Source organism: Phodopus roborovskii, unplaced genomic scaffold (genome assembly GCF_943737965.1).
Source record: "Phodopus roborovskii unplaced genomic scaffold, PHOROB, whole genome shotgun sequence".
NCBI classification, from domain to species: Eukaryota; Metazoa; Chordata; class Mammalia; order Rodentia; family Cricetidae; genus Phodopus; species Phodopus roborovskii.
Window position 1 is genome coordinate 1 of NW_026125474.1, and position 12,500 is coordinate 12,500.

Consider the following 12,500-nt stretch of genomic DNA (forward strand, 5'->3'; position numbering starts at 1 on the left):
GGGCTGATCTGGTGAGATCCCCACCTGCTGCTGGCCCTTAGTTCCTGCTCTTTTATCCCCATGAGTTGGTGCTTGGCTACATGAAAAAATAGCTTTCCTCACACTGATGGTTTACTTGAAACAAACAGTAGATAGAGTTAAAAAGTTGTTCTAGTTTACTTTCTATTTGCATCCATGAATATACCATGACCTAAAGGTCATGTTTTATTTCCCTTATGGATTTGATTACAAAACCCCAAGCAGGAACTTGGAAATAGGAACTGAAGCAGAGTCATGGAGAGTACGGCTTACTGGATTGTTCTCCATGGCTTTGGCCAGCTTGCCTTTTAGTAGAACTCAGGACCACCTGTCCAGGAGTGACACTTTCCTGTGAGATGGGCCCTTCCACATCAAACATTATATATGAAAATGCTTTATAGACTTCTCTGGGATAATCTTATGGAGGCATTTTCTCATCTGAAGTTCCCTTCCCAGATGACTCAGTCTTCTGTCAAGGTAGACAAATAAACAAACCTAACCAACACAATGTTGAGCATCTCCATACAAGGGAATCAGTAGTGAGAACCATACAGAGCATTCTGGAGGAGCAGAGGGAGAAGACTAGAAGGAACTGCAAAACTCTGTCATTCAAGGACACAGGAAATGATGCTAGAAATAATAGCTAGACTGAATTGGTAGTCACTAGGCAGCTCCTTTGTATATCTCATTTGTTTAATACATGCATACACACACACACACACACACACATTCACACATGCATGTATGCACACATACACACATACACACGTCAGGGAAAAGAAGACCTTTAAGATCATACACACATATATGACTTGTGTTGTCTTGAACTGGTTGCACACATCTGTAGGGCACAGTGTGACAATTCTGTATTTGATGACCCAATGAACAGCTGTTGATGGGAGATGTCATTTTGTATATATGTTTCTCATACTGGTTAATGAATAAAGCACTGTTGGCCAATAGGAAAGGAAGATAGGAGGGACTAGGAGACAAGGAGGAAATAGGAAGGAGGGTCAACATGGAGAGTCTGGAGAGACTTGAACTCACCAGCCGCCTCTCGCTGGTAAGACCATGTGGAAATACATAGAAATGGGTTAATACTTAAGACAGAGCTGGGGCCGATAAGAAACTAGTACCTGGCCAACAGCATTGATATCAAATACAGAGTCTCTAAAATAATTAGGGCTGTTGTAGGCAGCGGGACAAGACTCGGACGGCGGGTGGAAAAACCGTACTCTTTACAAGCTGTCACTTTCATCTCCTCATATATTTATCATTTATTTATGCTTCAGAACATTCAAAGTTTCTACTAGGATGTTTTAAATTATAGAATGTGTTACCAACTATAGTTATCTAATGTACTATGGAATATTTGAAGTTATGTTTTTCAGTAAACTGCACCAAGTACCTATGGCCATCTCTATTCTTCCTGTACACTCATCCTAGACTCTGTAACCATCGCCTCCACTCAACTTATATGAAATAATGTTTTAGTTTCCACATGTAAATGAGAACATGTGGCATTTGCTTTTTCTATTCCTGATTAATTTAACATAACAAACTTCACTTGACATAATACACTCTTTGGTTTTATTAATGATATTAAAAATGTTAACATTCCATCTTTATGGTTCAATAATATATGTTTTATATTCTCATTATTTATTTATTGGTAGGCGTTTTAGATTATGTTGCATGACAGGGACTTCACTATGTTGCTAAAGCTATGCCTTATATTTTCTATATAGCCCAGGGTAGACTGGTTTCAAACTCTTAGTGATCCCTCCTCTCAGCCTTTTCTTTTTTAAAAAAATAATATTTTTATTAATTCTTTGAGAATTTTTCAAACATTATTTGGATACATTCACCCCTGCCCCAACTCTTCCCATAGCCAGCTTCTTCATACTTTCCTCCCTTCTCACATAATTTTGACTTATCCTTTCTCCATATCACATTTTCTTTATTTATTTATCAATGAGATGCATTCTTTATCAAGTTATTTGCTTTATTTTGTTAATGAATTGTTTGAGTTCTTTGTATTTTCTTGGTCATAATCCTCTGTCACATGAGTACTTTGTAAATATTTCCCCCATCCTGTACTCCTTCTTTTCATTTAGTTAACTGTTTTCATTGACAGGTAGTTTTTAAGTTCAACATAACTCCACTTGTCTATTTTGTCTTCCTTGCCTGTGCTTTGGGGGACATATCCAAAAATTCTTTGCCCTTAGCAATTTTTCTGAACCATTTCTCCTATGCTTTATTCAGTAATTTCAGTTCATAGTCTTGTATTTGTATCCTTAATGTATTGAAATTGATTAAAATAAAAGGAGAGTAAGAAGTTCAGCTTCATTATCTGCAGATTAAAATCCAGCTTTCCCACTATAATTTACAGGCAAGACAGTTTCTTACCAGAAGTAAACCCACTGCAAATGTATACATTTGCTTCAGGTTCTACATTCTATGCCATTGCTTTTATGTGCTTGTTTTATGTCAATTCCAAGCTATTTTGGTTACAATGGCAAAATTACCATCATTTCTGTTTCTCTTTTGATCTCCCTTGATCTCCTTGACTGTAAAATTGTTTCTAGAAAAAATTCTATGTATCACGAACCAACTGGTAAACGTAGGGAGGCATCAAGAAACTGAACAAGTAGATCCGGGCTCACATGAAGCATAGCACATCAGGGCTCATGGATAGAATCATGTCTTGGATAAGAGCATGATGGAGGACACCTGAACCCCAAGCAGAGAGACAGGAGTTTATATGTTAAGCTAGAAAAAGGTGTACCTGATCCAAATGGTATTGCCTGAGCTTACTGCTGAAATAAAAAAAAAAAAAAATAAATTGTTAGCTAAAAAAAGTCTGGCTATCAATGGTCATCAGGAGATGTTTGTCTGTTTTAATGCCTGACTTATTTTATAGTGTTTATAAAGCAGGCCTGGGTAATCTGGCTGTTCCTTTAACATAAGAAGTATTTTTAAAATCAATACAAATTGCTTATTTTTATATTTTTAGATTATAGTATTATTCTTGGTCTCATGGTGTGTTTATATCTATGATTTGACTTCAATGATGAAAATTAAACACAGTCATATTTCATGTCATTTTCTATCTTTGCCTTAAAATCCTAAGCATAAAACTTATTTGCTCTATTTTTCATAACAAAATAAAATACAATAAGATAAGACAAAAACTATCATAAGGAAAAGAACCCCAAGAGAAGGCACAAGAATCAAAGACTCTCTTATTCGCACACTCAGGAGTCTCATAAAAAAATAAACTGTAGACTTCTCCATTATAATCTTGACCTCCCTTTCTGATATGTTTCTTCTTCCCTCTCTTCGCCTGGAGTCCTGAAGCTTGGTTCTTGGTTGTGGATCTCTGCATCTGATTCCATCAATTACTAGATGAGGGCTCTATGATGATAGTTGGAGTGTTCATTGATTTGATTACAGGGGTAGGCCAGTTCAAGTATCCTCTTTACTGTTGCTAGGAGTCTTAGCGGGGGTCCTCCTTGTGGATTCGTGGAAGTTACCCTAGTGCCAGCTTTCTCCCTAAACCCATAGTGCCTCTCTCTATTAAGATATCCCTTCTGGCTGGGTGTTGGTGGCACGGGACTTTAATCCCAGCACTCAGGAGGCAGAGGCAGGTGAATCTCTGTGAGTTTGAGGCCAGCATGGTCTACAGAGATAGTTCCAGGACAACCTTCAAAGCCACAGAGAAACCTTGTCTCTCAAAAAACAAAATCAAACAAACAAACAAAGATATCCTTTCTGTTCTCCTCTTCCTTCTCCCTCTTACCACCTCCCACCCCCAGTTTGCCCAGTAGAAATCTAATTTCTCTTCCCAGGGTGATCCATGCATCTCTCTTAGGGTCCTTCTTGTTACCTAGCTTCTCTGGAGCTGTGGACTTCAGTCTGGTTATTTTTTGCTTTACATCTAATATCCACTTCTGAGTGAATACACATCTACAGAGACAACTGAACCAAGCTAGTGGAAACTCATGAACTCAAGACCTACAACTGTGGAGACTCTAGGGGACTGAACTAGGCCCTCCATGTGTGGGAGACGGATGTAAAGCTTGGACTATCAGAGGTGCCTCTGGCAGTAGGACCACAATACAAATCTGGTACATGAGCTAACCTGTTGGAGCCCGTTCCCTATGATGGAAAGCCATGCTCAGTCTTAACATGCCAGAGGGGCAGGGCCCTGCCCCATGCTATTGTACCAGACTGTGTTGCCTTCTCATGAGAGCCTTTACCTGTGAGGAGGTAAAGGCTGTGGACTGGGGGTGAGCTACAGGAGAGCTGATAGAGGAGGGTAGAAGGGAGAATTGTGGTTGGAATGTAAAATGAAATCAAAAATAAAAATGGAAAAACAAAACAAAACAACAACAACAAACTCTAAACCGAAAGCTGTAATATTTGCGCAGAGGATCTGGTGCAGATCCGTGTAGTACAAGTTGCATGCTTGCTACTTCAGTCTCTGTGAGTTCGTATGAACCCTGTTCAATTGGACTCAGGCTTTCTTTAGTGGTTTCAAACAAAATGGCCCCAAAAGGGAGTGGCACCATTAGGAGGTGTGGCCTCGTTGGTGGAAGTGCGTCACTGTGGGGGTGATCTTTGAGGTCCCTTTTCTCAAGCTTCACTCAGTGTGACAGTCAGTCAACTTCTGAGCCAAGATGTAGGACTCTCCACTCCTGCACCACATCAGCCTGCATGGGCTAACTCTGAAACTGGAAGCGAGGCACTCTGTTAAATGTTTTCATTTATAAGAGTTGCTGTGGTCATGGTGTCTCTTCACAGCAGCAACAACAACAGTAATAGTAATAATAATAATAATAACAACAATAATAAACCTAACTTCCCTTATTCCTTCTCTCGTGCCATGTTCTCTGAATAAGATTTTTTTTTTTTTTTGGTTTGTGCTTCAAAAAGAGCCATTTACTCTGACACTGACACCAATATTTGTTATCTGTATTGAGTTTTGGATAAGACTGTCCCCCATAAGCTCAGGCATTTGAGCACTTGTCCCCTAGGTGCTGACACTGTTTGAGGAAGTTTGTGAGGTGTATCCTTGCTGGAGAAAGGATGTCAGTGGGGCACAGGCTTTTCCAAGTACAAAGCCTCATTTTACCCTCCAGTTCTTTCTGCTTTGTGGATTTCAGTTGAAGATGTGGCCTCTCAGGGCTGGAGAGATGGCTCAAAGGTGAAGAGCACTGGCTGCTCTTCCAGAGGGCACAGGCGCCCTCAGTGCCCACATAGCAGCTCAAACTGTAATTCTGGTTACAGGTGGTCTGACACGCTCATACCAATGCAAATAAAATAAAGTTAAGTAAATTATTGAAAAAGACATGATCTTTCATCTTTCTGATCTGGTACCATACCTCCTACTTTTTGCCAGGCCTACCCACATCACTCTGGAATTATAAGCCCAAACAAACCCTTTCTTCTATAAGTTGCCTTGGTCATGGTGTTTTAATCACAACAACAGAAAAGTACCTTACACAACCTGTCTGCTCAGGGAATTTGTACTGAGACCATTTATTCAGGCTGTGAGCCTACAATCAGATTTGAATTTCTCCAGTCCTACCTTCCCAGGCATTTGATCCTGTAGATCTGCAACATGGTCTACAAATATCTATCACTCATCTGCCTATCTACCATCATACACCTATCTTTCTATTATCTCTTAGGGGACAGAGAAACAGAGGAAAGAAATTTTCTGGGAACAATTCCCATCTCAGAAGCCAGCTATCAGAATGCAAGAGACTATGCTGAGATGCTCCAACACACAAAGGCAATGGATCCCCAGGAACGGATGCATATAGATACCCTTATTTCTCCAAAGCATGCTGGGTATGGTGTGATGACAGCAAGAATCAGGAGGACCGGGTGACTGGTCTGACCTTATCAAAATCCAGAGCCTCGGTGAGGTTAGACAAAGTTTCTTTTCGAACCAGGGTAAAAGTCAGAGTGACCATGAGATAGGCATTAAAGATACAAGATGCCAGGAGAAAAGTATCACCTCTTCATGGGAACAAAATAACAGGCAAAAATGATTAGCTTATAAATAGCAGATCCTTTGAGTGGGGATGGAGGGAAAGCAGGAGAAATCATCTTTCCCATGGGAATAAAGAGAAACCCAAACGTGTGGGAGTCAGAGAAGCGTTTTGATTTTTTTGGGGGGGTGTTGATAATTAATGAGTAATTGCACTTTGTGTGAGAGAATGACAGGAACCTGCTTATGAGAAATGGAAGAATAAAGCATCTATTTCATTATATGTTTATTTCATTTGTGATTCGTGCTTGAGTGAGAATTGGTAGACCCTCTGCACTTAACATTTATAATGAAAGTAATAACCTATGTTTTAAAATGTGTGCTTACATTCAGTTTGTAGTCTTATTAGATATTTACATTGAACCTTATCCCTTGTTCTAGAATCCCATTGGATATATATTATATGCTAATAAGGTCATAATTTTAAAGGTAACAAGCTACTTACTAGCATTGTGAAGTTGTTGCTTCAATAAACTGTGACTGTGACAGCATTCAGAATGCAATCCATTTTCCAGTAAATATTAGGCCATTGTTCAAATTGGTACCACAAGTTAATTACTATTCTTTTTACCCACACACACATTCATGATACTCATACATGCACACAGAAAAGAAAATGAAATGGCATGCTAATAGTAAGAGAATAAACATCTGTATTATTCTGATAGTACCTAGAGTGCAAAATTAACAGCCTGGATATTATTAGTTTTAATGAATAATAAAAGTATTTAAGACAGTGTTCATTCTACTTCATCTGGGCTATCCACTATGAGAATTGGTGGTGTAGCTTCATAGGAAGACGAAGCAGAGTTTCCCTGCACATGGAGACTGATACTTAGCTGCTAAATGGGTTCAGTCAGACAATTTCTAAAATGATAAAGCATTTCCAGTTCAGCCTTCCAGGACTGCTGTCCTAGCTCCTGTCCTGTGGGCTCTCTCAAAGTCCTGCCTGTTTAGGCAGGCTTTCTGGGAATTTGCTCCCTTACGGTGGCCTAGGTTGGTCTGATGATTAACATGTAAGTATCACCATGTCATTGAGTGTGTAAACGTGTAAGAATAAAGCAAGAAACAATGTTTACTGAGAGACACACCGAAATGACATGTTCCTCCCTGGGTCCTCAGGATCATTGTAAGACTGAGTAATGAGAACACGGGTCAGAGGGTCAGACAGAGAAATGGAGAATGCTCTGTCAAGCATGTTTGTTTGTGGGACAGTTGAAGTACAGTCACTTTATAATCGGTATTTGAATCAAATACCATAGCTTCCCTCCTTTCTCCCATGGCTTCACAATAGGCCCTTCTTCTTGATACACTTAGATTCAGATCAATCCAAATCTTCAATCTTCACCAGGGAAGCTGTCTTCTCACAAATCCAAGAAATTTCAGCACTACAGCGAGAAATGTAAACATTCCCTCTTTCAAAATAAGCACACCCTCTGGATCCATTGAACCTGGCATGCTCCTGATAGCTAAATCTGAAAAGGAATCAATTTAAATTCATTAAAACCATTGTATCTGAAATTTAATCAGAAGTAAGTGTTCTCAGTCACCCTGAGAAGGAAAGTTCACACTATTGTGAGACCCACAACCCCACAAAGCATCAGCATCTGTAATGCCAGCATGTCTAAGTTTTTTATTTCAGGTTAGTAGTGGTCCCAGGGGAAAAAAATTTCTTAAAAAATTTCTTTCTGCATGAAATATTACTGCAATAGTGGTATGAAGTTGTAACCCAGCACTATCTGATTGAATTTAAGGCCTACTCCATGAGAGAGAATCCATGCTTGCTGCTCACATTTTATATTGGTTTGTTTGCTCTCTAAAGAGAGAGAAGAAGGGGGTGTGGAGTTGCAAGAGCATCGAGGTGGAGAGGACCTGGGAGAAGATGAGGGTGGGAGACCATGATCAAAATATACTGCATTGAAATTCAATAAAAAGGACTATTTAAACTATGGTTTGGAAATTATTTTTCCCAGTAGTAATATGGAATTCCACTAATGGATTTCACCCAGTGCAAATTACATTAGAAATGATAGTTTATTTTTACATTTCTAATTTTAGTATGAAAACTAGAAAAGTAAATTTATGCCATGAAAAATGTTATTACATTTTACCATGCAAAAACCTAATTGTGCATGCTTTTATATATACTTTAGAAAATAAGATAAGAGTCTGAATAAGGAAATGAATGGCTTATGAGATTGGGTTATCAAGAGATCATGTCCAGCTTCTTGGTTCAACTTTAATGACAACACTTAAATGTTGTCCTTAAAAATCATGCGTGCTCAGGGCTGGAGAGATGGCTCAGCCGTTAAAGGCTAGGCTCACAACCAAAAATCATGCGTGCTCAGCCTAAATGTGTGTTACAAGCACCGCTTTCTCAAGTGATGCACCCTGGGATGCCATGTTATTTTTATTTAGAAGAGCTAAGCCTATTACATATTACTGTTTGAATATGTCTCAGTCAGAGAGTCCTTTTTCAGGATCCAAGGAAGAGCCTGAAGTACAGTCGCTCTAGAATGGGTATAGAGAGCTGGGTTATCTCACAGGGGCATGAACGACTGTCATCATCTGTGGGCTCTGAACAGAAAACATAGTCCATTTCCTCTATATGTTTACAGGAGCCAGTAGATAAATCAAGAATATTTAGCATTTGTATGGGAGAGGAGAAATGTACACTGTAACCTGGGGACTGTACTGCATTTACGTTGTGTTGCGTGCCACTTGTGGACCGTCTCGGTATAGCAACCCCTCTCTCCTCAGGTCAGCTGTGAGCACTGTCCACCTGATTACTCTGCTCTAGAAAAGAGTAACTGCCCTTTTTGTGTTGTTTTGAGTGAGCCTTTTGTCATTGTGACTAGTGTGAAAATAGACTAGCCAAATATGGCTCGCAATGGTGACAAGAGCCTGTGAGACACATATTTGAATAGGAAAAGTCCTAGAAAAGTCTCTAGGTTCTTTAGGGAGAAAAGAACAGACATATAATTATTTGTTATTCAAGGCTTCGGTGAGTCATATCTGAGTCAAATCTGACTCCAAGCAGATTTGAGTAAAAATGAAATAACTATAACTCAATTTACAAAATGTTGACAACATACATGGAAAAGTAAAACAGATTTAAGTTGGATGGCTTGAGTCCTTGGAGCGGAGCAGGGATATAATAGTGATATCAAATCTTATTTAATGTAAAAATTACATATACAATTATCTCAATTACGTTTTGATGTATGCTGTCCGCCATTTTTTGTCTTTGTTTTAGAGTCTTTCAAAGACTTTTGAAGCCATGTGACCCTTCAAACTTTTATTCTTGTAAAAAACTCATTTTATTGTCATTTATATTTATGTCTGGGTATCTGTGCATACATGTGTGTAAGTGCCCACAGAGGCTGAAAAAGGGGCAACCCTCCTGGAGCTGGGGTTATAGGTGGTTGTTAGTTATTTGTAGGTGATGCTCTTAACCACTGAGTGATCTTTCCAGTCCTTGCTTTAAAACAAAACAAAACAAACAAAAGAGGATTTGGAGATGACTCAGCGACCAAGCCTGATGATTTGAGTTCAATTCCCTCAACCCAGATACTGGAAGTAGAGAACTTATATCTGCAGGTTGTCCTCTCATTTCCATTTGTGTGCTCTGGAACCATACACCCCTCACCTCCCCAGATAAATAAATAAGTGAAAAAAAAAACAATTTTTAAACATTAAAGTTAAAACAAAACTTGTTCTTGAGAAAATAAGGATTTATCCCATGGTACTGTCTTGTAGATGAAGCAAACTCTACTTTTCATCTCCCAGCTCACACCATACACCCACCAGCTTCCCCTGTAAGCCCAGCCTGACTCCATGTGGCACCTGGGTTTCTGGCTCCCAATGAGTCTGGACCTCCTAGGAGTCTTTTGAAAAGTACAGATGATCACACTGGGCAAGACTTTGAAACAATTTTTTTCATGCTGACTTTTATCCTGTCATTACTTTAAATAGTTGCAAAGCTTCAGTTTCCCAAATTGTAGAGATTTGATGTGTGCTTTCAACACTGTCGTCGAGACTCCTCGACAGTAGATTTTGTCAGGACACTTGTCACATAACCTCTGCACCCTGAAGCTAATCCAGAAGCCAATCAGGCACTTCAGAGAAAATGGCAACAATTCCTTAATATGAGTAATGGTCAATGTTTAAATGTGCATCCTTATGACAACCACTACCCTTGAAGGTTGGAAAGGATGCAATGCAAAATAGCTGAGTGCATGAGTAGGGGATCTAAAATGTTCCATCTTGATTTGATCGGGTTTGAGCCGGGCAATCTTAGGCATGTCACCAAATCTCTCTGTGATAACATGTTTTATTTTGGAGTGGAGATATGAAAGTGCATCTTTCAAGGGTGTATGTTTGCAAAGTACTTTGAAGGTACTCTTATCCATACATGCTTAATGAGGAAAACAGCTGACCAGCACACGAAATTCAGAGCATTGCCCTCAGTTTGGCAAACAGATGGAATTACTTACCAGCCCTCAATGTATGCTGATGAAAAGCTTTCTCTTTCTAAACAGTATAGTTCTTTTTTTTTTTTTTTTTTCATATCTAGGCTTATAATTCTTTCCATTTACATCAGTTTTCTCAGAGTTCTATGGAAATCTTGATCTCCCAGCCCCAACAGTTAGATACTCACAAGGCTGGAGAGGGAGACGAACCATCTTCCCATAGCCAGTGCCTGCCAGTTGAGTTCCAGGACAATCCCAGCCAAAAGAAAGAGAGCGTGAGCGATGGCTGTGACTGAAGGAAATCCTGGGGGAGGGAGAAAGCAGAACAAGTCAGAGGTCATCTGCTGGTTTGAGGAGGCAAGATTAAAAATTCACTTATGTCCGGGGTTATAGCTCAGCGATAGATCACTTTCTTAGCATGTGCCGCGTCCTGGGTTCCACGCCTGGTTCCTCTACTCATTTATTAGATCTCTTTCAGAATTCACTAATTTCCTACCATGAAAAAGAAGCATCACGTATTTATTTTTCACTGTGTGGGTAATTCCTATAGCTGGGGGAAGAGAGTCAATCATACCCTTTCTTTGAGGCTGTCAATCTTCACCAGAGTGGCATTCTTGTCTGTGCAGTCTTTTCTGCTGTCACTCCAGGATTTCTCTTCATGGAGTGTGAAATAATAGCAACTGTTTCCATGCCATTGCCAGCTCTTGGGACAAGGATTGCACTTATGGTCTGAAAAGGAAATTATACTCAAAAGTACACATTCTGTGGGGTGGCTGCAGAAGCCTTTGGAAACTGAGGCATGCACACAGACAACAGTTATGAGCCTAAGTACTCTGGAGCATACTGTGCCAGGACCCCCTGGTAGCAGAGTAACCCGGCTGGGGTTGGGCAATGGAAATTGCCTTGGCAGGTCCAGATTTTAATGTTCTTATGATAACCAGAACATCTAAAATTGGCTGATAAAGGGAGAAGTATCCTGGCTGGTAGCATTTGGAAATGATTCCAAAATTCTGTATCTTCTGATTAAAGAAACACCTGTATTTCCTTGTCCTTTATAAATTTAAAATGGTATGGTCAAGGAATTGCTAAAGAAAACAGCATCTAATAGTGTGCTGCATGTGGGGACTTTGGTCAGGGTGACAGGATTGATCTGGCCTTTCTGCAGCTGTAAGTCAAATTACCAGAGGTGTGGATGAGAAATTCCTTGCAGAGCTTGATAGCCATCTGCCCCTGTCTCTCCAGGAGGGCAGAGATCTGGAACTGGAGATAGTCCTCTGAGGAACCCTTCCTGGAGATGTTCAGTGGCTCAGACAGATTGTCCTGCTGTGGGTGGATGATTTTCGGGAGTTGGTTCAACTTCTCTGAATCAGAGTTAATATCTTTAGACATCTGCAAAACTGCAAGACACGATGAGACAAGGGCATGCTCCCTGCTGCTCTCACAAGGCTGCCAGGATGACTCAAGGCCACCGGGCATCTTTCTCTCCCATTTCCTCCTCCTTTTCCTACTCCTCCTTTCCCTTCTCCTCTGTCTTCCTTTTCTCTTTTCCTCCCCCTTCCTTCTTCACCCTCTTTTTCCCCTCCCGTTCCTTTCCCTATAGAGGGCACCAGGTCCTCTTGCTCACCAACCCCATCTCTCTCTTCCCTTTCTTTCGTACTTGACAGGGTTTTGCCAATAATCCCAGATTAGTCCTGAACCATTCTAAGCATTTCTAGTTTTGAATCCATGCATCTATTTAAACACATCTTATTTTTATTAAGCTCGTCCAGTGATTCATTAGCACACTGCACGTATGTGTCAACCATTGCCAAAAAAAAATTGCAGTGCCTTCATGATGCATAAACACTATTTTCATTTCATTTGTATTGGGGTGTACATCTCTTAAAAGATGAGCTACATATTCTCCTAACAGTATCTACTGAGTATCTGTTACCTCAACAGGAGTATTA

The 12,500-nt window shown here is 40.0% G+C and overlaps 1 protein-coding gene across 1 annotated transcript in view; it reads right to left on the reverse strand.

Moving 5' to 3' along the window:
- Positions 1 to 5,927: 5,927 nt before the first annotated feature.
- The window catches only part of LOC127215554 (C-type lectin domain family 12 member B-like), a gene marked incomplete at its 3' end in the record, with an annotated part of 9,765 nt that continues 3,192 nt past the window's right edge, over positions 5,928 to 12,500 (reverse strand). Inside the window, 5 exon segments of the mRNA XM_051175963.1 lie at positions 5,928 to 6,048; positions 10,046 to 10,197; positions 10,736 to 10,855; positions 11,126 to 11,280; positions 11,733 to 11,948. Coding sequence (XP_051031920.1) covers positions 5,928 to 6,048; positions 10,046 to 10,197; positions 10,736 to 10,855; positions 11,126 to 11,280; positions 11,733 to 11,948 — 764 coding nt within the window.